Here is a 23,572-nt window from a genome sequence, read left to right as displayed (position 1 = left end):
TGAAGAGGGAGAGGGGCAGCTTGATTGAGGACGAGATTAGTGTCTTCTTCATCATGATTGAGGCCATCAAGGAGGTGGCAACCGCCATAAGGGAGAGCAAGTCGATCGACGCCCACCCTGACCTCTACACCGCCGTCATGGACCAAGGTGGCTTCAGCCTAGAGGCTCTGATGGATGCATTCAGCCACCTGTTGGACAACGAGGCCTAGGGTGTTGGGTTTGTTGCCATAGCAGATGCTCGGAGGGTGCCCTGGCTCAGGACCTGGCTGGGCAAGCACTACTACTAGTGTTGTTTTCGGTGGTGGTGATCGCGTGCATGATCCTCGACGGCGATGGCGATGGCGATGACGATGACGAGGACGACGATGATGTATATTTTGTGTAGCTAGGGCTTTAAAATTATTGAATTGTCTGTATATTTTGGTGAGGTGGTATATACTAACCCCTCACGCTAATGGCGAACTTATGATAGTAGGATTATACCCTCTTTTGGATGTGGTGGTAGGATGACACCATAGTAGTGGTAGGATGAACTTGCTACGCCATATGATCATGCATGCTTTGTTATGTTTCATGTCTAATGTGCTCCATTGCTTGATGCTTGAATTGTTGCTCTTCTGCCATGCTATGACAAGTGATATGTGGTGTTCCGAGAGAGGGTTTCAGAGATTTACAGTTCATGGGAAGCATGCAATAAAAAAGTGTCAGGTTATAAGAACAACCGCCATAGAGGGTTTAGGAGTAGGCAGGCAACACAGATGCATGCTTACTCTAAGGCCATGCTCAAGCAGGCATGCATGGGTTAAGTTGGCAAGGTGGATCGATAGTTTGGGCTAAAGAACATCGTCATCATTCAGTTCATCATGATTGCAGTGTTGTTTTGTTGGTGTGATCGTGTGTAAGGTGTAGCGGGTAAGCTCACCACGTAGGGTACAAGGTAACCATACCTCGCTCCATGGATGCAACCAAACACCGTGTATTTGCATCTGCCTGGCCAATGCAGGACACCAAACACCATGCCAAAACCGATCTCCTAATGCAGACAACCTCGATGTGGGCAACCAAACAAGGTGTATATGTTGGTTTTTCCGGTTTTTTCTCAACCAGGCGTAAGTGAGCCACACATGCAATGCAGGCAAAATCGATGCGAGCAACCAAACAAGCTCTAAGAGTATAGCTTGACAATGCCCGACGTGTTGTGTGCAGGTTTCCTACACGGGTATACTGGTGTTGCTCTGCTCACTTCACGTCCTCAGATGATGCGATGTTTTCCTCTTTTGCGGGGGACTTCAGATGATGTTTAGCTATTGCAAGTCAAACCGAAAGTACATTTTTCAGCTCGTCTCAAATGCCCTGGTGTGAACAGTAAATTGAAAATTAATAGTTTTTTTTAAATGGCAAATTTTAAGAAATGTTTTAAGTGCATGCAAAGTTTCATCACAAAATCACATTGGTGGAAGTCGTGGAAAAAAATACAAAATCAGAGCTCTGAAATGCGTTTGAAAGTACCATCTTTAGAGCATCGATTTTTTTTTGCCATGGCTTCCACCAATGTGATTTCGTGTGAAATTTTGCATGCGCTTCAAAATTTCTTAAAGTTTAGCTCCATTTTTTTCAGAATTTTTTTAATTTATATTATATTTATTCAAATTTACTGTTAATCCAGGAGCATATTAGCTCGCGAGTTGATACTCCATGTATAGGTCAAACTATGTATTTTCGCTATCAACAACTGTATATTACGTATTATGGACGTGCATGAATTGGAGAATTTATATTTGAGGTATGTAGCTGCTCAGCAGCCCGTATGACAAGCTACCCGGCGTTGTCCGTAGGCGCACCCGGATGTGTGTCGGATTCGCGAGTCCGGCTGTTGATGCTCTTAGAATATGAAACGCAATACCCTGTAAGAAAAATAAAAAAAACTGAAACTCAATGGCAATGATAACGCGGCTTGCAGACGGCACTCTCTTTTTACCATGGGTACTGCTACTCTTTTTTTTACAAGTGAAACTACTACATGGACGAAAGTTGTCAAACGAACTTTGCACAACGAAGGAATGGACGGTGCTGTCCAGGTGTGCAGTGTGCACGGGCGGCTTGATAAGATGCGTCGTCCGAAAATCGTCTGGAGCTTGTCATGTGTATGTGAGTTGGGCAATGCATCCGGAAACGAAATTACTATACACACGACAATGTGTTGGACGATGCTCGGACGATCTGGTAATCGATGGCTGCGGCCCACGTGAACCCAACTGATCGATGGCTGCCATAGCTTGTCGTCCACAAATCAGGGGCAATTCATTGTGTGTAGCAGTCCTGATCCGGAAATCTATACTACTAGTGCGCTGCACAATGTGAGTACCGTGGCTTTTAATCGTACTTACATCAAATTTACACACGCAGTGCTACCCATTAGTGGATCCATACGACTCCAGTCCGTGCATATATCCCCACATATGGATCCATACGACTGCAGTCCGTGCATATATCCCCGCATATGGATCGACACGGCGAGATTGTATTGTACGCACGTATATATATATGCAGGTGGCGTACGCACTAATTTTAGATCGTCTCTTCCAGCCCAAGGCACGCAGATCGTTTTTCTCTCCTCCGTGGCGGTTGGAACCCTAACTGCCGCCAAGAGAGGCCATCTTTCAGCACCGTCCTCTGGTGGCTCCCCTCCGCTGGCGACCTCGGTCGTCGGTGGTGAGGGGGGTCGCCGGATCCACACGTGTGGATCATTTTTATTTTTTTGTAGTCTAGGTTTTTAGATTGTTCATCATTTTGCCTTCGGCGGCGACGATGACGGCACTGAATAAAGATTATTCGTATTCTTCTTTGGCGAAGCCATCGGTCCTATGGTTGGGGATGGATTTGGAAATCAGTCTGTTCAAATAAGGATGACGTGGCGGCGGCGGCATCCTCGTGGTGGACCTATGTCCTCGGGCTCTGTCGTTGCGTTGCTCCAGCGCTGGCGTGGAGCTTGGGAGGTAGTCCAAGAACGGATGCAGATTGTGGTCTGCATCGACAACATCTGGAAGACGGGACGTGTGCTTGGTTCGTGGTTTGTGGATGGCAGATATGGTTTCTTCCTTCGGCATCTTAGTCGTGGTGGGGTGCCAGATCTGAAATTTAATTGCGTGTCCGGAGTGTTGCCCCGGTCTGATTTGTTCAATGGCAATGGCTTTACTTTTGGTGAGCCACTTTGGAGGTCCGTAAAGTTGTATATCAGCGATGGAGCCGTGTCGAGCTCAGGTGAGGAGGTGATCCGTCATTCTCTTCTTTGGTGGCTATAGTGGTGCCGGAGGCAGATGAGGGCGTTGGTGTCAAGCTCAGAAATGTCCTACTATCTTTTTAGTTTTGTCACGTTGGTTTTACGTTATTTATATTTTATTCTTTATGATATGAATAAAACACGTATTATCATGAAAAAAAAGTCACAGGCCCTGTCCTGCGCGCGTACTTCCCGATCGTGTGGGGACACGTACGCACAAATGCGTAGTATATTCGCACCACCGTGCGTACGGCCGTCCATCATTTTCAGGAGGATTTCCCTGAGAGAGGGTGTCAGTTAAATTTCCCAATTGCGAGTGGCCACGAACTCCTGGTAAATGTTTTGCATTCGTACGTGGTCCTTCGTGCCTGCATTGAAAAGGGCGGAGGGGGGAGTAACTGTGTGTTTGCGTGGTCACGGTGATGGTGTGATCCCCGACTGTTGGACCATGCGTGCGTGCATCCATGCATGTATCCTGTGGTGCTCTGGTCTCTATGGATGCACGTCTTACAGAGATCATAAGCCTAGAACTAGCAAGGAGTAAATTAGAGACATACATGCACGGGGCCAACATATGCTCACGTTCACGTAACTACTCTGACCTGTCTCTTTTCGAATACGTTTCTTTGAGCAACTCTACGGAGTTGTTGTATTGACCCAATTGTCATAATAGTCACCGATATATTGTTTTTGGCGTAAGATGGCACTCTATCTGATGTGCCTCTGGATCGTCAAAATTTACGTAGCTCACTCCAAAAACGAGCTTGTAACCTCCATATTTGAAAGTTGTGTAGGTCTGTTTGGAGCTCGCTCTGAATCCAATCGCCAGCGTAGGATGGAGGTTTCAGCTTCTTCCTGCTCGCGCAAACGTTGAAATTTAAGCAACCGCCGCCCACACACGCACCACCGCGCACACATAATCACCTGCGAGTAGGTTGACGTGACCGCTAACAACTGACAATTAATGGTGTGCCCGCTCCCCCGGATACCCCAGGTGGCAGTCTGATGGCCGCCATGCGGAGTCATCCCGGCTAAACACTAGCTGCCGTGTCCCCCTTCCTCGTTGTCTGCTCCCCTAGCCATCTCCTCCCCTCTCCAGGACACCACTACTACACCAGAAGGATGGAACCTATTGGCTGATCCTCCTGTTCCAAACATGGCGCACAGGCGGCCGCGATAGTCAAGGCTTCCTGCTCCCACAACGGCTCGCGGGGCGCTTCCACCTCCCGCGACGGCTCCCGTGATGGCAGCCTCAAGGGATCCGCTGGCTCCATGGTGTCGGGCGGCGATTGGGGTGCATCGTAGCCGTTAGCAACACCGCTAGCCCCATGACCCCCTCCCCGAGTTGGATCCCTAGGACCCAGTCATCGTCATGTTGTGACTCTCCTAACTTGAAGACAGACGCTCCTGCCACAATTAGGAGCGATCCCGCCCCGCAACCACCGACGGGAAGGAGCATCGTCTGCTGCTCGTGAGTCCGACCCCTACGCCTTCTTCAACGAACTCTCGAAGGAAGACGAGGACGACGACTAGACGGTGGCGGCGATACCATAGGCAGTAGCACGTAGCAATATTGCATATTTTGCAAATGTCGCTTGGCGACATTTAAAGTTGCAAAAAAATGTAATAACAATATTTGAACTCGCATGAAATAAGCACCTTAAATTGAACATACAAATTGAAATAAATGAAAAACACAAACAAATATTGAGTACACATTATGCCTCCACATACGGTACGCCGTATGGCGAATCCGGTAGAGTTCCTCTTTTTTTTTGCTAAAATTACCAGGCCCTACCATGTTGTCCATGCGTAGGAGTAAAGAATATTGGCCAACATATCAATAAAAATGTGTGTTCCCACCATGCAAAAATGTCAAACTACCAGGGAAAGTAACCTTCTGAGCGCGAGCTCCAATGAGCTCAGGTGCAAAGGAAAATAAAAAAATCAAAAGAAATTCAAAAAAATCGGCAAATTTTTGACAAACATTGACAAAACTTCTAAGAGTTTGCAAATTTTTATCATGAAATCACATTTGTGAAAGTCGTGACAAAAAAAACAAAATCAATGCTTCAAAATGCTCTTTTTTTGTGGGAACTCGGAAATGCTTTCAAAAATAGCATTTTCAAAGTATCAATTTTTGTTTTCGTCACGACTTCCACAAATGTCATTTCATAATGAATATTTGCAAGGTCTTAGAACTTTTGTTAATATTTGTCACAAAAAAGTTCCCGTTTTTTTATTTTTTATCGGTTTTGATTTTACTGTTCACATGAGGTTATTTGAGGTCGGGCTGAGAAACTCCACGTCCAATTGGTGTGTGTGACTGCAGGTGTGGCTGAGATAGAAGTGCAGTACACACAGGAATCCCCACGTAGTAATCATCCCGTGCCTATTAACGAGCTTCAACGTACCACATACTGTTTTTTTTGTCTACTGCTACTAGAAAGCAGATACTACTAGAGCAAGTAGTCCAGGTGAGCCTACAAATTCCATGTAGTATACGATCTTGTATAGACTAGTGTCATGTACTCCATGTATATAATACATGAGACTCCATGTATATGGTGAAGTATTAGACCAAATCAAACTAATGTTTTCTCGAACTACAAGTTATATATGATACTATCACAAATGTCTTTCTTCATTTAATGATAATACTCTCCTATGATGCACTAGGAGAACTAATTGTTTCCTTTAATTAATAATCGCATGATCATTCCGGGAGAATGTTCCGATCGGGGGCACAAGCTCATTATCTGTGTTAATTTCCCTGGACGTACCCCCCTCCCCCCCCCCCCCCCCCCCCTTTTTAACTGTTCTGGGCTTCTGGCACGCGCGGAGGATATGGAGAGGACATACGTACGCACTGTACATGCAGTATCGCGATTAAACCCGTGCGACCCTGTGCTAGTTTTACTAGTGCCGTTTGATTGATACGTATACAGGGCCATCTGCGACATGCGTAGGCAAGCTCCTGAGCTAGCAGAAGATGGATTCATGGCCGCCCGCACCGACATATCAGTACTCGTATAATTGGTGCGGCATGTGAGGGCATTCAATCCGCCTTGCCTTCTCTCTCAATCGATATCAGTCCAAGGGAAACCTAGCGAAAGCCATGCGTGCACGCATGTGCACTTAATTAGGGGTCGTGTTCTTCGTTCCCCTCGCGATCGATCGTCACTATCGCTGTGTACCTGTGCTTCTCTTTGGTACAGTAGTAAGTATGAGACTCGTAGATGGTCAGATTGGTTGATCCTTCGGAGGAGAGGGGTAAAATTCAGGTCATTAGTCTGTCGCGCTTCTTGCAGCTCATGGGTACGAATCAGCAGGATAAAAAGCACTGAGATCACATAATCAGGACTGGCTACTGCCAAGTGTCGTGTCAACCGCGCGTACGACGTCGGTGGATCGAATTATCTTCTAGCGGTGAGCTAGAGGAGCCAAAGTAGCAACAGGCATTACACTGTGCTCCGTACGGTTTTTTTCTCCGCTGGCGATGTGTGCACACCGCTCGAGTAGCGAGTAGACGGCAGACGTCCACCGGCATATAAGTGACAGCATCACGTCGCCGTCCACCGGGAGGGCAGGCACAATGATTCCTCCTAATTCCCTACCCTCTCTTTTTGACATTTGAATCCCTTGGTCTTGCTCATGATAACCACCAAGCTCATGCCCGGCCAGCTGAGCGCATGCATCGCCTTCTCCCCCAAGCCCCAGGGCTTGGGACCCAAAGGAGGCCGGGACGATGTGCACCGCTCGGATCAACAAGTGGACGGGTACATGATGAGTGATGGCGATTTCTGCTTCTGCTAGAGCACTCTCGTGTGTCATGGCAATGCATGTCATTGTCTCAACATCTCATATTTGTTTCCCTTCCCAGTGTATTACTACACCAACAGTAAACTGACAACCCTACACCCACTAGGACAAGAAAAACAAGTGACCAGCGAGAGCCAACGTTTGCTTTGGAGATGCACGATTTATCTGATAGGCTGATCTCTCTCCGTCTGATGTGACCTTTCCACTAGCTAGAAGTGGGAACCTGCAGGGTGGGGTTAGGCAAGATCACATCGCGCACCGGATCAAACGGGAGAGGACTCCCGATTAACACTGATCACTGATGGATGGAGAGAGGTTTGATCCAGAGAGGAGCTAGCAGCAACCCAACCGGGAGAGTGCCACCTATCAAATCATGGCGTCCGACCTTGGCTCCATTGCTCCTCATCGCCATCATGGTATTAGCCAGCCATTATGCGTCTGTGGAAATTGGCTGTCCACGGAATGGATATGTCTAGCCTACCGTTTGGCTGATAATAACAAGCTAGAATGCTAATTCTCTCCTAATCACCTCCCATTGCATGTTTGGGGATCTATATACTCAACAATTTCTTTGCTCGTCACCAATATGGACCCTACCAGCACGTTCTCCAGGGATGGACAGTAAAGACACACACACACACACACACACACACACACACACACACACACACACACACACACACACACACACACACACACACACACACACACACACACACACACACACACACACACACACACACACACACACACACACACACACAAAGTAGATTTTGCACATGTATCCATGGCTATGTAAAATTTGTGCTTGCGGAACAAAACACATTAGAGCTATGAAAACCAGTTTTTGAACACTAAACCTGCTCATCAAGAACTTGAATTTTTTGCCATGAATTTACACTTGCATGCCCTCGTAGCAAGAGTATATAGGTGTTATCATCGCAGATACTTCATGATCTACTCCCTCTATTCATTTTTATAAGATGTTGTAGACATTCCAGACAGTGCCTCAAACAGTTCAATCTCTGTTGTTGTCTGAAACGTCTTATAAAAAAGAACTGAGGGATTAGCAAGGATTAGCAATGAAATCAAGTCTAACGGAGTCCACAGATAGTACTAGAAATACAAACGTCCCTCTCGCCATGCCGGCCCATGCGTGCATCTGCGAACAACGTAATGATTGGCTAGGCAGGGTAGTCTTATTCTGGATTAATGCCATTGCGATCGACACAGACACATACATGTTCATTGGTCAGAAGCCTATGGCTTCAACTTCTGGAACATGTTTACCTCATTACCTGGCCTTTTCTTATCATGTGGACTACACCACACATATGATTTGTGTTAGGTGCCTCGTCGTTTGATTGATAATCCGAGATGCATGCATGTACTATGCGCTATAGCTCAACATAATCCAGACGTACGAAGGCGTCATCATGAGCCAGACAAAATCGATCGAGAAAAGAGGGTCGTCGGAAGCAGTTTGGGCGTACCTTTCCGATCCGACGGCCGTGGGGGCTCCTGCGTGGCTCGCTATCGCGCTCGTGTGTGGTGACACACTGACACTGACATTAGTACATTGCATGTATGCGCGTTCGTATTTAGGGGTTTGAGGGATCTGCGACCGGGTCCAACGCCACTTTCTTGATTCTTTACAAGCAAAGAAAATGCGAAACTTCAGTAAAATAGTTAAGCTAGGAGAGCTGCTGCTGTGCTCTGCCACTGTTTGCATCCCGCATTGGTGATGGTCTTACGGTTTGGCTTTTCAGAACAAAAGAGAAGCCAACGAAACGATCGAGTGCGGGAAAGAAGAATATGGAATCCACACGTATCACCCCGTGGCCGTGGGAAGGCGATAGGATGGAGCCGCCGGCGGACGCATGGCCGCACCACGCCCACACCGTGGCGTAGACGCGACGAGGCCTACCGGCGGCACGGCGTCCAACAAAAGACTGCAGTGGCAAAGGAAAGCAAAGCAAAGCAAAGTGTGGCTGCTGGCCTGATGCTGCTGTGGATGCTGATTGGGTGCATACGATACGTACCTGGAATTTCAGGAATGAACGCAGGCTGGAGATGCGCATGCCGCAGCGGGAGGAGGTCCCGATGAAGCAATGCAAGGAGGAGGGCCAAAGAGACGGATCCTGGGCCTCCTTTGTCGCCTCGTCTCGCTCAAGCCTCGCATGCACATTGTACATGCTGTATGCAGCTGCTTTGCGCAGCCGATTTGGCCCTGCGGTTTGCGTTTTCTGCATGGAGCCAGGCGTCCGTAGTTTACCCCATGATGGTGGTGGAGCCGTGCCTGTGTGGACTGCATGGGAACCTTTGGCTGCACATTGTGCTTTTTTTTTTCCTTTTGCATATAACAGCATATATAAAGCTGCATCTGCATTGGCAGCACGTGAAATCTGGCTCGCGGTAAAAAGAATGGACTGATACAGGCAGCTGCGCTGTAGGGAAGAGCATCACTGAAGTCGGAAGTAACCACCAATGATGGAATCACTCCGACTTTTGAGCACTTGACGTATTTTTAGTGGAAGCAGTGATACAAAACAAACAAAAACAAACCGAAGCGTTTTTCTCATGGAAGGCGACTTCCAAGGCGACTAGGGTTTAGCCGGCTCGCCGCCGGCCGCCTCCGTGGCGGCGGCGCGGCTGCCGGCGTCTCTTTCCCAGGACTGTACCGGAGGTGCCGTCGCTGGTCTAGTGTGCTCAGTTAGAGTTTTGGCCTTGCTTGTGTGCGGCAACAAGTCCGGCGATGGTGCTGACTGCATGACTCTATCTTATCGTCTATCTAGTGCTTGCATGCCATGAGGAATTTATCCATTGCGTTGGTGTATAGCTTCCCTGCTAGTGTTTAGGGATCTTGGTTGTTGATCAGATCTGAAGACAACTTTTGGATTTGTTCAAGATTTTTGTCCCGGCGCTGCCTGGTGCAGTGATCGGTTTTCTGTCCCGGCGTTGTTTGACAGTGATCGGTTCTCTTTGAAGCTGGCTCTCTAGTGCAGCAATGAAACTATTATGTTGGAACTGCCGGGGGCTTGGTAACGCCCCGGCGGTTCGTACTTTGTTGGATGTCCAGCGAAGCAGCAGCCCAGATGTGATGTTTTTGTCAGAGACACACTTAGAAAGCTATCCGGCAGAGTGTTTGAGGAGGAGATTGAGAATGGATCAGAAATTGGTATGTGCTGGAGATGGAAGGAAAGGTGGACTGATGTTATTGTGGAGGAAAGAAATAAAAGTGCAGCGCATGAAACTTGATCCTATGTTCATTGATGTTAGAGTGACGGATGAACAGAATAACGAATGGAGATTAACCGGCATGTATGGTGAATTTCGTTGGGAACACAAGCATAGAACATGGGAGAGAATGAGAAGATTGCATCATAATAATACATTACCATGGCTTCTGATTGGGGATTTGAATGAAATACAATTCCTACATGAGAAAGAAGGTGCTAATCCAAGACCACAGCAGTATATGCACGCCTTTCAGGCAGCCATTGAGGACTGCGAGTTGAGGGACATGGGATATGTGGGAGACCAATTCACGTGGTTTCGAGGCAGGATTAGAGAACGACTGGATAGGGGCTTGGTTAATGATGCATGGTCCACTCTTTATCCTCATGCTGCATTACAAAATTTAAACTATAATCATTCAGATCATAGACCCTTGTGTGTGGACACAGAGTATTACTCGGGAGTGGCGGCCAATGGTGCAACAAGCAAGAAATTTGAGGCGAGGTGGCTGCGTGAACAGTCATTCTTGGATGTTGTCCAGGAGGCGTGGGACTCGGCAAGCGCGGCTGCGGGACAAAATACAGTCTATGAAAAACTAAATCGCATGCACGATCAGTTCCATGATTGGGATCAGAGAGTTTTGAAGAAGCCCAAGAAGAGGCTTCGGAAAGCACAGAGAGAGCTCGAGAAAATTATGTCTGGCCCTATGAATGATGAAAGTGGATCGAAAAGGAAAGAACTGTCTGAGCTAATCGAGTTTCTGCTAGAACTCGAGGAGATACATGTCATGCAGCGATCTAGAGCAGGATGGCTCAAGCATGGGGATCGGAACACGGGTTTCTTCCAAGCATTTGCTTCGGCGAGGCGCAAGAAGAACTTGATAAAAAAATTAAATGATGACCAGGGGAATGTGATTGAAGGTACATCAGCACTCAACATACATGTCCAGAATTATTTCGGTAACCTCTTTGCTTCAGAAGTAAACCAGGTTGACCCTGCTGTTCTGCAAAATGTGCAAACGAAAGTTACTGAGCAAATGAATGAAATGTTATTAGCCCCGTATACCCATGATGATGTACGTAAGGCTGTGCACAGTATAGGAGATCTCAAGGCGCCTGGCCCTGATGGTCTCCATGCTATATTTTTTAAGAAGTTCTGGCATATTATTGGTGATGAGATTTCCCAGGAGGTGTTGTTTGCGATCAATACAAGGCAGATCCCGGCAGAGTGGAATGATACGTCCATTGTACTCATTCCCAAGGTAGACTCGCCTGAACAAATTACACAATATAGACCTATCAGTCTATGTAATGTGTTGTACAAAATTATCTCAAAGATGTTGGCTGCTAGACTGAAAGGTATTCTATCTGACATTATCTCCCCCACTCAAAGTGCATTTGTTCCGGGACGTTTAATTACTGATAATGTACTAATAGCATATGAGTGTGTCCATAAGATAAAAAACTCAAGAGAAGGTCGCAGGGGGCTATGTGCAGTGAAATTGGATATGCATAAGGCTTATGATCGGGTTGAGTGGATATTCTTGAGAGCTATGATGGAAAAACTTGGTTTTGATACTGGTTGGATAGACATGATAATGGCCTGTGTATCTTCTGTTAGATATAAGGTCAGATTCAACTCCCAGGAGACTGAGATTTTTACCCCTACTAGGGGGATTCGGCAAGGGGACCCCCTCTCCCCTTATTTGTTCCTTCTTTGTGCGGAAGGGTTGTCCAGTATGTTGACGTTTGAAGAAGAAGTTGGTGGCATAGATGGGATTAGAGTGTGCAGAAATGCACCGTCAGTTTCACACCTTTTATTTGCTGACGATTCTCTAATTCTCATGAGAGCAAATGTGATGAATGCAACTTCCTTACAAAACGAATTGGATACCTATTGTGCAAGTTCAGGACAAATGGTGAGTTTGGCCAAGTCTAGCATTTTCTTCAGTCCCAACACCTCAGTTGTTTCAAAAGCAGAAATTAGTCAAATTCTTCATATTGACACAGAAGCATTATCTGACAAGTATCTTGGGTTGCCAGCAATTGTGGGAGCTGACAAAAGTGACTGTTTCAGGCATTTCGTTGACAGAATTAAAGCAAGATTGATAGGTTGGATGGAGAAACAACTATCAATTGGAGGTAAAGAGATTTAATTAAAGTCTGTGGCACAGGCCATTCCAGTTTTTGCCATGTCAGTTTTTAGTCTTCCAAAAGGAATTTGCAAAGAAATCAGAGATATTATTGCACAATTTTGGTGGGGTGATGATGAAGAGCACAGGAAAATGCATTGGATGGCGTGGTGGAAGCTATGTATTCCAAAAAATGAGGGAGGTATGGGATTTCGTGATTTATATTCATTCAACTTAGCTATGCTTGCTAAGCAATGCTGGAGGCTCATCACTAATCCAGATTCCTTGGTTGCAAAAGTACTGAAAGCTAAATACTACCCCAATGGAACTCTTTTGGATGCGACCCCAAAGAATGGGTCATCATTTACATGGCAAAGTATTTTAAAGGGCCTTGATACATTCAAGAAAGGTTACATATGGAGGATTGGTACTGGTGAGGAGGTAAATATATGGAGGGATCCTTGGATACCTTCAAGCTCAGATATGAAGGTAATTACACCGAGAGGCCAATCAATTATTACAAGAGTTTGTGAACTCATTGATCCGGTGACCGGGGAGTGGGATGAACAGCTATTACAGAGCCTTTTCTACCCTGTGGATGTTAGAAGAATACTTCAGATCCCGCTCAACACACACGCATTTGAGGATTTCATTGCCTGGCAACCTAATCGCACCGGAATTTTTTCAGTAAAAACTGCGTACCATTTGCAATGGACGCACACTTATAGGGCACTTGCAAATATGATGGTGAGGGCTGGTGTTCAACGCCTTTGGCAGTGTGGAATACACTTCGGAAAGTGCAAGTCCCACGTAGAATTCAGATTTTTGGGTGGAGGGTTCTGCAAGGAATCATTCCGCTAAAAGCAATCCTGACAAACAGACATATTGGTTCTAATGGGGCGTGCCCGATATGCCATCAAGGTGCTGAGGATATTAGGCATCTTTTATTTCTATGTGTGCATGCAAAGAAAGTGTGGAGGCGTCTTGGGATGTTGCAACTGGTGGAAGATGCTGTACTAGTGGATAGGTCGGGCTCGATTATATTCGAACATCTTTTAACCCTTCCGGATGATCTACCGATGGTACATTCTAATGTCAACTTCAAACAAGCACTAATGGTGGGAGCATGGTACTTGTGGTGGATACGTAGGCGAATGACACATGATGAGCCGGTGCCACCTTCTTGGAGATGGCCCATATCCATTCTATCGATTGCTTCAAATTTCCAGAATTCATTGACAAGTTCACATGTAATGCCAGAGACTAAATGGTGTAAGCCGGACCCAGGATATACAAAACTAAATGTTGATGCAGCCTTTTTTCCAGATGAAGGGAGTGGGGCAACTGCGGCTGTTATGAGGGATATTCATGGAAACTTCATTGCCGCGCAATGCAATTTTGTATCGGTGGCAGCGGATGCGATTACAATGGAGGCGATGGCCATGAGGGATGGGCTATTCTTTGCCAACTCTCTAGGACTAAACCAGATTGAAGCGGAATCAGATTCTCTTCAGGTAATTAACTTCTGCAATGGCCAAGAAAGATGGTGGGATGAAGCTGCGGCTCTCTTCGCGGAATGCGTTGATATTAGTACGTCGATTGGGAAGGTCATTTTTAAGCACTGTATTCGTTCTTGTAATCAAGCGGCGCATGTGCTAGCTAACTTCTCCTTTTGTAATAAGTCGAATCTCAGTTGGTTAAACGAGCCACCTGATGTCATTGTCAGTAAGCTTGTGGACGATGTGAGTGTTCTATAATTCAATAAAGCTTGCCATGATGGCCTTCCCTCAAAAAAAAGATGGTAGAAAAAACGAGAGAAACACTCTACAGATGGCTTAGGGCATCTCCAGCCGTTGGCCCCCCAGGGGGCGCCTAAAATCGCCGCCTGGGGGTGAGCCGGCGCAAAAATTAGGCCTGGGGCGAGTTGGTCCCCAGCCGCCGGCCCCAGGGCCGCCCCAGGCACATTTCAAAATAAAAGAAGTTCGGCAAAGTTCGGCTTAAACACGATAAAATTCGGCCAAACACGATAAATTTCGGCACATTTCGGCGAAGTTCGCGGATTTTCATTACATAGCACATATACATAAACTAATCTAAAGAAAAAACTGCCTGAAGTCGCCGCCGTCGCCGCCATCGTCGTCGGCGGCCTTCTCCTCATTGACGCGGGCGCCCCTGCTGGACCCCTGCCCGGCGTCGCCATGGCGGACTGGTGGCGGTGTATCGTCGTCGTCGTCGTCGCTGTCGCAGATGACGACGACTCCGCCTTTGTCGCGGCCGCATCGACGCTCCGCGAAGCGAAGCAGGGCGGCGCGCTGGCGCTCCTTCGCCTTCTCCAGGCGCTCCTTCTCCATCGCTATGGAGTCCCTGCGCGCCCATTCCAAGGCCGGGTCGTTGTCGTCGAGCTCCGTCGTCATCGGCGCGGCCGGCTCCGTCTTCACCGGCGCGAGCCCCGGCTCCGTCTTTGGCTTGACGAAGCGCGGAGGAGGAGCCGACGAGTAGGCGCGCCGGCCGCCCTCGTTGATGACGATGCCGGCGCTGCGAGTGCGCCGGCCGAGTGGCGTCTCCGCCGCGGGCTCGGCCTTGACGCCGAGCAGGGCCGAAGTGCCGGAAGAGTGCGATGAAGATCGGGAGGAGTAAGAAGAGGAGGAGGACCCGGACCTCCTTGGCGCCCATGGCCCGGCGCGTCGGTGCTGCGCCGGGGCGGCCGCCCTCGCCGGGTACGCCAACGGCGGGTCGTTGCCGCCCTCGAGGTACGTCAGCACGCCCTCGAGTGTGCGGCCGGGGACGCCCCACCACAGGTGGCGCCCCTCGATGTTCTGCCGGCCGCCGATCACCGGCGCGCCGTTGGTGGACGCCAAGCGCTGCTGCTGGCGGCGCTCGAAATACGCCGCCCAAGCCGCGTGGTTGTCGGCGGCGTACTGGGGGAGGGAGAGTTGAGCGTCGGTGAGGGAGGCGCGCACGACCTCGACTTCCTCGGCGAAGTACTTCGGCTTCGCCACGGCGTCGGGCAACGGGGGAATGGGCACTCCCCCGACGCTGAGCCTCCACCCCGTCGGCCCGGCGCGCATGTCCGGCGGCGCCGGGATGTCCGCCTGGAACAGGAGCCAGGACTCCTGTTCGCGGAGCGAACGGCGGCCGAAGCCGTTGGCCGCCGCCTCGTCTCCAGGGTAGCGTTCCGCCATGGCGACGAGCTCGGGAGAGGTAGAGAGATAGAGGGAGGGGCTGGGCGGCGGCGCTCGGGAGAGGTAGGGAGAGGGAGGAGCTGGGCGGCGGCGAGGGGCGGGGCTGGTGTGGGCACATGCGAGTGCAGGCCACTGGCTATATAGCCGCGCCGCACCCGTGTGTACGCGTGCGAGGAAGGGGAGGCGTCGGCGCGTCGTCCCGTGACGCGCCGCCCGTGAGGAATCAATGGCAAGGCTGACCGGCGGCAGCCTTGCCATTGATTCCCCGCGGGAACCGAGGCCGTTGAGGAAGACGAGGCGCCGTGTCGCTGACGCGGCGGGCCCGCGGCTGTTTCGCGCCAAAACAATTCGCCTCGGCGCCCCCGAGTACCCCCCAGCGCGCCGGGTTCGGCCTGGGTCCGCCGGCGCTGTTTTTGGCCCAGACCGGCGAAAATCGGACTCCTGAGGACGCGACTGGGCCGATTTTTCCACGCCAGCATAAAAAAAACGTTTGAGAAGGCCTTCCTGGGGCGGGGCTGAAGATGCCCTTACAGTTACTTACTGTCTTTGCTACGCTACTCCAACCTGCTTAAAATGACGAATGTGGTATAGAGAAAGATGTGACAGATGCATTGAACTGATGGGAGATAAAAGATCACGGGAGTGGATCAGCCTCTAGGAGAGCGGGCTGACCAGTCAATCTTTGTATGCTTGGAAACCTTTGCCACGACATATCTTATCAAAATACGTCTTAATTCTTGAACGAAGGGAGTTGATTAAGTACCCGGCTCATGCTGGATGACTAAACCGGAGTGATACCGGCCAAGGCCAACAGTAAGATGAAAAACAGCGTCCAGTTCTTGGTAACAGCAGATTTGTGGTAGCGAAAAACATGACGATCGCGAATCGTGCTCCCTCCGTCCTCGAAAAAGTATACTTTCAACATTGTTAGAAAGTCAAAAGAAAATATGTTTGACCATATTTATTTAATAATAGATCAACATTTATGCCATCAAATTAGTAGCATTAGATTCATGATAAAATATATTTTCATCATATACCTAATTGATTTCACAAACATTGACATATTTTTTGCACAGAGATAGTTTGATCCTCCAACAAAGTTGAAAATATACTCTTTTAAGGACGGAGGGAATACGCGAGAGCGAATGGACACTATTCTCAAACCGTCTCATGAAACAGGATCATCCTTCCTCCGTGTCTTCAAACAAGGCCACACATACGAGTATGGGCGCCGCCTGCTGCGTGCTGCCATCGTTCGATCGGCCACGCACGGCCGGCTGGCTTGCATGCACTCGCAGCGCCCTGCCGATCGTTGCACAGAGCAAGGAATCCTTGCACAAGTGGTAGAGTGTTACAAGAGGGAGATAGATACATACTCGAGGCAGCACCGCCGCATCTACGTGCTTCTGTACCACCCGTTAGCCTCGGGACCAAATATACGTGCGGCAGTAGAGTAGGCCTACCTGAAGCGACGTACAGCTTCCATATCATTATACAGAAAATAAATGCAGTGGATGGCCGGTCTGCCCTGTGGACCTCCCTGCATAGGAGTAGACGTACGTGAGTATACACCACACGCATGCAACAGGCAACAACAATTAAAAGTATTGCCAATGGTACAGGTCCTGGAAGAATCACCGCAGGTGCACTCAAGTCTCTGGATAAGAGACCGTGCCCTCACGTTTTCTCCCTTTTCATAACTCGCCGGACACAACGTGTCCAGTGTCCAGCAGTACATCCATGCAGGCCACTACACGACCGTACGTACAAATCCACAGATACCAAAGCGAAGCAGCGTAGGCGCAGTCATGGTAGGCTGTGCCGGCCAGCTACAAATACAGCTAGAGCTGCGTACAGAAGCTGTGGCCACGGTCACCGTGGAGTGCCAAGCCAGAGCTACACTGCGCTCACATGATCCAATCAATCGTGTCATACGCATACTACCACTGGCCCTGCCTGAGTACTACTGCCGCATGCACTCTATGAAAATATAAGAGGGAGTATATCAGTCAACGTGGTCAACGTTGGCTTGGTTCTTTGTGGGTTCCTCTGGGCTCTGGATACCGCGTGAGTTGACGTATCGTTGGGTGCGGCTAAACTTGAGAATGGTTATTAAAAAACTGGGTGAAACGGATCGGTTCTTACTTTGGGTTTGATTGGTTATGGTTTTATTGGGCTAAATCTTTTTTAGTTTGGTTTTGGTTTGGGTATGTGAAGAAACCAATTTGGGTATAGTTGGTTATGGGCTTAAACAGTTTGATTATTAACGGCTATAAACTATGGGTCCAAACCGGTTTCTGGGCATTGGTTATGTGCAATAAGCAAGGACGCATCGACAATGAGTATCTTTGATCCGCGTACATGCTACGATGCACTATGTAATTCTGTATTATGAGAAAACACCACATGCAAATCGAATGTGTTTGCTTGTGCTTTAGCTAAGCAATTGGTTTCAATACACTTGTCAGTGAGCTTTTCAGTTGTGGGCATTGTCTTTTTGACTCTTGTTGTGTGTTGACCGTATTTCAACGATAACTTTGTTCCCAAACTGTTGTAGATGCACTTATGCCTTTTCTATGTCAATTTTTTGCTTTTTAACATGTCGATTTGTGCAATCATATATACATTGAAGCAAACCCATAGTTATGTATTGGGTTTAAACCCACGGTTATGTATTGGGTTTAAATTGGTTTGGATGAAAAAATAAATGGTTTAGTTTTGGTTGAGCTGAAAATAGCATTAAACGGGTATGATTCAAGTATGATTTTGAGAGATACATGTACGGGTATGATTCAAGTATGGTTTAAGTATGAAACCATTCTCAGATTTAGGTGCGGCTACTGGTGCATGCACGTACTCGATCTAGAGAGCTTGCCAATGGCCGGCGTGTTGGGTGCAGGCTTCCCGCGCGGGTATAGCGGTATGCCACTACCGCCGCATGCACTGCGCTCGATCTGCCTGCTCGGGTATGCAACGGATTCATAAAAAAACTCGGTGCTGTCCGCCACTCCATCTAGAAGAGCTCGTGTGGGTTGACAGCAATCTCAGCTACCCAGCCAACGGGTCGACGCCCTGTCCTCGTAACGGATTCATAAGACTGACGAATGAGTAGTGTGTTGCACATAGTGTATGTAGCACGAGGCGGATTTAATCGGCCATAAAATCTAGTCGTAGTTTCTTAAAGAAAGAAGTTTCGATCTATTCATATTTAATCATGACTCACTAGTCGGACGAACCATGTATAGTACTATATGTTTGCTGGAAATTCGCAGGGGCACATAAGTGTGGAAGCACTAACCTGTCAAGCATTGCCGCCCGCTTGATTTGCCTCACAATTTGCGAAGTAGTTGAATCATGCACGAGGGCACATAAAAAAGGAAATCACTCAAAAAGTTGTAAGTTTCAACGATAATTAACTTATTGTTTTTGCATCTAAAAATGCCCCTGTCTCAACAAGTTTCAGAGATATAGTTTTAAGCAATGTTTTCTGTCGGCCGTAGATATAAAATAACTGCTTTTGAATTTCAACATTGAACCTAAACATTTTTTTAAAGTCATCAAAAACATATTCAATATGGATCTCATATCAAAGCGATGGTCACGTGAAACACGAATATAAAAACAAAACTTAACTTGGAATTTGCGTTTAAAAGACATAGAATTTTAAAAATCGAAAGTCAAATAAAAAGCGGCATCAGGGATCCGAGTGCAACCGCACGCATGGGCACTGCTAGATGGTACTATACGTACGTCCTAATTTTAGATCGTTTCTTCCAGCCCAAAGATAGGCAGCATGCAGATGGAAACAGCAGTACATCCACCAGCACATGCAAATGTTCACAGGTACACACACACTATATGTATGAATTCTCAATCATGACCGAATTATGGGCTATATAATGGGTTTCACCGTGCGGTACGTGCGTCCATCGTTTTCAGGAGTATTTTCCACGAGAGAGGGATATCAGTTAAGTTTTGCCAATGGCCATAAACGCGTAGGTACTCGATGGTTAATGTTTTGCGGGCGTACATGGAGGCATTGATACCTTTCGTGCCTGCATTGAAAAGGATCGAGAGGCTTGCCGTGGTCACGGTGATGGTGTGATCCCCCATTGTTGGACCATGCATGGGCATGGGCATTCTGATGCTCTGATCTCTATGCATACATGCCCGTCTTCTACGTAATGCAGATAAGCCCAAAACTATGAGTAGAAGGCTAGCAACTACGTAGGATTACTTCTAGCTAGGGACCCGAGCAGCTTGAAGAAGAAACACACATGCATGGCATGTGAGTAGCTTATTTTTCCATTGCCGACGATGCAAGCTTGCTCAGTGTAAAGAACACTGACCGACACGTCAATAAAACTGCATGTTCTTACCATGCAAAGAATGTCAAACCACCGGCCCCTACCATGTACTCCACGCATACGAGCCTTCAGTGCTGTGTGGATCCATCCATGTGTGGGTGTGATGCAAGTACACGCACTAATCCCGTGCCTAGCTACCTTAACGAGCTTAATTAATCCGGGTACGTACTAGTACTACCTAGTGCTGCTAAACCAGAGGAGCAAGTGCCCCACGGGTGCGGATTGGAAATTAATGTTCCGATCGGGGGCACAGCCTGATTATCTTTGTTGATTTCCCTGGACGTGCTCCTCTTTCTAACTATTCTGGCACGCGCAGAGGACATGCAGAGCCACGGGCAGTATACATCAAGATTAAACGCTGTGCTGGTCAAAGCATCTACAACCGAACTTAGCAAATCCCGTCCCGAGTGCATTCGCGGGCACTGACCAAACACCTCTCAAATATTGTGTCGTACATTTACATACCGTAAATTCTTATCCTCAAATCCATACACGTCGATTATACCATACAGGCTGTCTGAATTCCAAAGTTCGAAATAAAGCAAGGAAATCATCTTAGTTTAACAAATCGGATATGGCAAAATGAAATCAATGTCCGAGCGTGACAGATGGTCCCGGATCATTGGCTGGGCGCCTGCTCCGAGCGGAAAGCGTCCTGCTCGTCCTGCTCTGCCTGCATCCGGACAGCCTCCTCCGCCTGCAGCCGGGCTGTCTGCTCCACCTGCAGCCGGGCCGCCTCCTCCGCCTGTGTCCGAGCCGCAGCCGCCCTCGCCGCCTCATAGTCCCCACAGTCGTTGATCTCCTTCTTCATGTATGCAAGTCACTTCTTCGCATGCTCATCCAAGAGGGTCTCGTCCGTCAACATGATCCTCGCATCTTCCGCGTTCTGTGCGAGTTGCAACCTCTCCTTCTCAAGCTCTATGCCACCAAATTTCTTGGCATTCTCGAGCTCCCATTTGATCGCCGCTTGTTGCTTCTCTAACTTGATCTTCTCCCTATCAATTTCCAGCTTCTTCTCCGCCCTCTTCCGGTCCCACTCCATCCTTTCCTTTTTGCGCATCTAACATGAGATTGTACCTCTCCTTCTTTTTGTTCTCCCTCACCGAAAAATGCTTGTCCAAGTGGACGACATTTTGGTAGCCGCGGCATCACGGGCGACACTTGCCTTCTCCCACTTGTTTCCCATGACTTGACGGTTGTCCTTTGGCACGGTGGCTTTTCCATTCGCCACGACAACATCACCCTCTTCATCATCCAACCCAATTGATTGGTTGGAGGTTGAGCCATGATTCCTCTTCATGCAGGACTAAAGGTCAGCCACAAGTTGGTTCCACATCGGCTTGCCATTCAATATGACCCAACAATGGTTAAAAGCAAATGGCTTCTTGTCCACCTCGTGATACAAAGCTCTCCGAAATGTCGAGGGCAGCCCCGGCAATGCCGATGCCCGTGCTCATCCGCGCCCGAACGAGCTGCGATGAGTCACACATGTCGACCGCCGGCATCTGCGTGGTCGCAAAGCTCTCCGGAATGGCCCAGTCGGCAGTTGGATCATCATGTGTCCCAATGGGGTCGGACGGCGTAATCCGTGTAGGCGCTCGGAGGGAAGGGATGCGGGGATCCGGATGCGACGGAGGAGATAGCTGCTCCACCACGACCGAATCTCCACGCTACGCCGTGGCAGCCTCCCTCTCTCGTTGTCGGCGTCGCTGCAACTTGCGGGCGACGTTCTCCGCCTTGCAAGTCGCAGCCGATGAATTGACGCCGCCGACGGACGAGTTGTCAGCTACGGGGTTCTCAGCTCATTTTCTATCAGTAATATGTAAATCAAATTCTTGTACATCCACCAGCACATGCAAATGTTCACAGATACGCACACATTATATGTATGACTTCTAAATCATGACCGAATTATGGGCTATATATTGGGTTTCACCGTGCGGTACGTACGTCCATCGTTTTAAGGAGTATTTTCCACGAGAGAGAGAGAGAGAGAGAGGGATATCAGTTAAGTTTTGGCAATGGCCATAAACACATAGGTACTCGAACGGTTAATGTTTTGCGTGCGTACGTCGAGGCCTTGATTCCCTTCGTGCCTGCATTGAAAAGGGTCGAGGGTTCACGGTGATGGTGTGATCCCCCATTGTTGGACCATGCGTGCATGCATAGGCATGGTCATTCTGATGCTCTGATCTCTATGCATATATGCCCGTCTTCTACGCAGTACTACAGATAAGCCCAGAAGTAGGAGTAACAGGCTAGCAACTACGTAGGATTACTGCTAGCTAGGGACCCGAGCGGCTTCAAGAAGAAACACACATGCATGGCATGGGAGTAAGCTTGTTTTTCCATTGCCGACGATGCAAGCTTGCTCAGTGTAAAGAACACTGACCGACAAGACAATAAAACTGCATGTTCTTACCACGAAAAAAATGTCAAACCGCCGGCCCCTACCATGTATCCTCGCATACGAGTGTGGCTCCATCCATGTGTGGGTGTGATGCATCATGCAAGTAGACGTAGTAATCTAGCTACCTTAACGAGCTTAATTAATCCAGGTACGTACTACCTAGTGTGCGGATCGGTAATGTTCCGATCGGGGGCACAGCCTAGGACGTACAAATCTTTTTAACTGTTCCGTCACGCGCAGAGGATGGAGAGGACACGCAGAGCCACAGGCAGTACATCCAGATTAAACAGCGGTTTGATTGATCCTGCCGGCCCGTTCAATCGGGCGCTCTGTGGGATTAGGAAGAGTGCGCGGCCGATCGTCGACGCGCTGCATGTCTAGGCAGGCAAGCTCCTGAGCTAGAAGATGCGTCATGGATGTGCATGGCCACCGCGCCGACATATCAGTCTCGCGTGTTGGGTTGATTGGCGAGAGCGAGCTGAGTAGTTGTTGCGGCCATGTCTGTCAATCGCTCTCTGTCCAAGGGAAAACATGGCTAAATCCATGCGCGCACGCATGTGCACTTAACTAGGGGTCGTGTTCTCGCTTCTCCCTCGCGATAGATCGTCACTAATGCAGCGTACTGCCTGTGCTTCTGAGTAGATTGATTGAATCTTCGGAGGAACTGTGTAAAATTCAGGTCATTAGCCTGTCGCACTTCTTGCAGCTCATGGGTAAGAATCAGCAGGATAAAAGCACTGAGCTCATAATCAGGACTGGCTACTGCTATGCTAAGACGTGCGACGTCGGTGGATCGAATTACCATCTTCTCTTGCCCTGTGTTCTAGCGGTGAGCTGGAGGAGCCAAAGCAACAGGCATTACACGGTACCTTTCCTTTTCTCCACTGGCAACGAGCGCAGTGCACACACCGCTCAAGTAAGACGGGAGACGTCCACCGGCATGCATGTGACAGCATCACGTCGCCGTCCACCCGGAGGGGAGGGCAGGCGGGCACAATGATTCTTTCTAATTCCCTACCCTTTCTCTTGACATTTGAATCCCTTGCGTGCTCCCCCTCAAGACAGAGGATTCTATGTTCAGATGAACAAAAAAGTTGGCTTCTCTCTGTCAACTTTCAAGTGAACCGTCGAACCAAATAG

General features: G+C 48.5%; 1 protein-coding gene across 1 annotated transcript; it reads left to right on the top strand.

Annotated features, from left to right (window-relative positions):
- The first annotated feature begins 10,109 nt into the window (after positions 1 to 10,109).
- LOC147972830 (uncharacterized) lies at positions 10,110 to 19,760 on the top strand. The gene is made up of 6 exons (XM_087524468.1): positions 10,110 to 11,697; positions 12,250 to 12,480; positions 12,538 to 12,959; positions 13,700 to 13,984; positions 19,419 to 19,498; positions 19,655 to 19,760. Exons 1-6 carry the CDS (start codon positions 10,110 to 10,112, stop codon positions 19,758 to 19,760), a joined length of 2,712 nt encoding a protein of 903 aa, XP_087380594.1.
- Positions 19,761 to 23,572: the final 3,812 nt, after the last annotated feature.

This window comes from Triticum urartu, chromosome 5A, assembly GCF_056163025.1.
Source record: "Triticum urartu cultivar PI428250 chromosome 5A, HENAU_Tu73, whole genome shotgun sequence".
Taxonomy (NCBI): Eukaryota; Viridiplantae; Streptophyta; class Magnoliopsida; order Poales; family Poaceae; genus Triticum; species Triticum urartu.
This window is presented reverse-complemented; position numbering and strand designations above follow the sequence as displayed.

Excerpts from the sequence above, each read along its gene's own strand:
- LOC147972830 (XM_087524468.1), top strand. The coding sequence starts at position 10,110 with ATGAAACTATTATGTTGGAACTGCCGGGGGCTTGGTAACGCCCCGGCG. Across the intron at positions 13,985-19,418 it reads CGGAATCAGATTCTCTTCAG|ATCGTTTCTTCCAGCCCAAA; the intron begins GTAATTAACTTC and ends TCCTAATTTTAG. Across the intron at positions 19,499-19,654 it reads GCACATGCAAATGTTCACAG|GTACTCGATGGTTAATGTTT; the intron begins GTACACACACAC and ends ATAAACGCGTAG.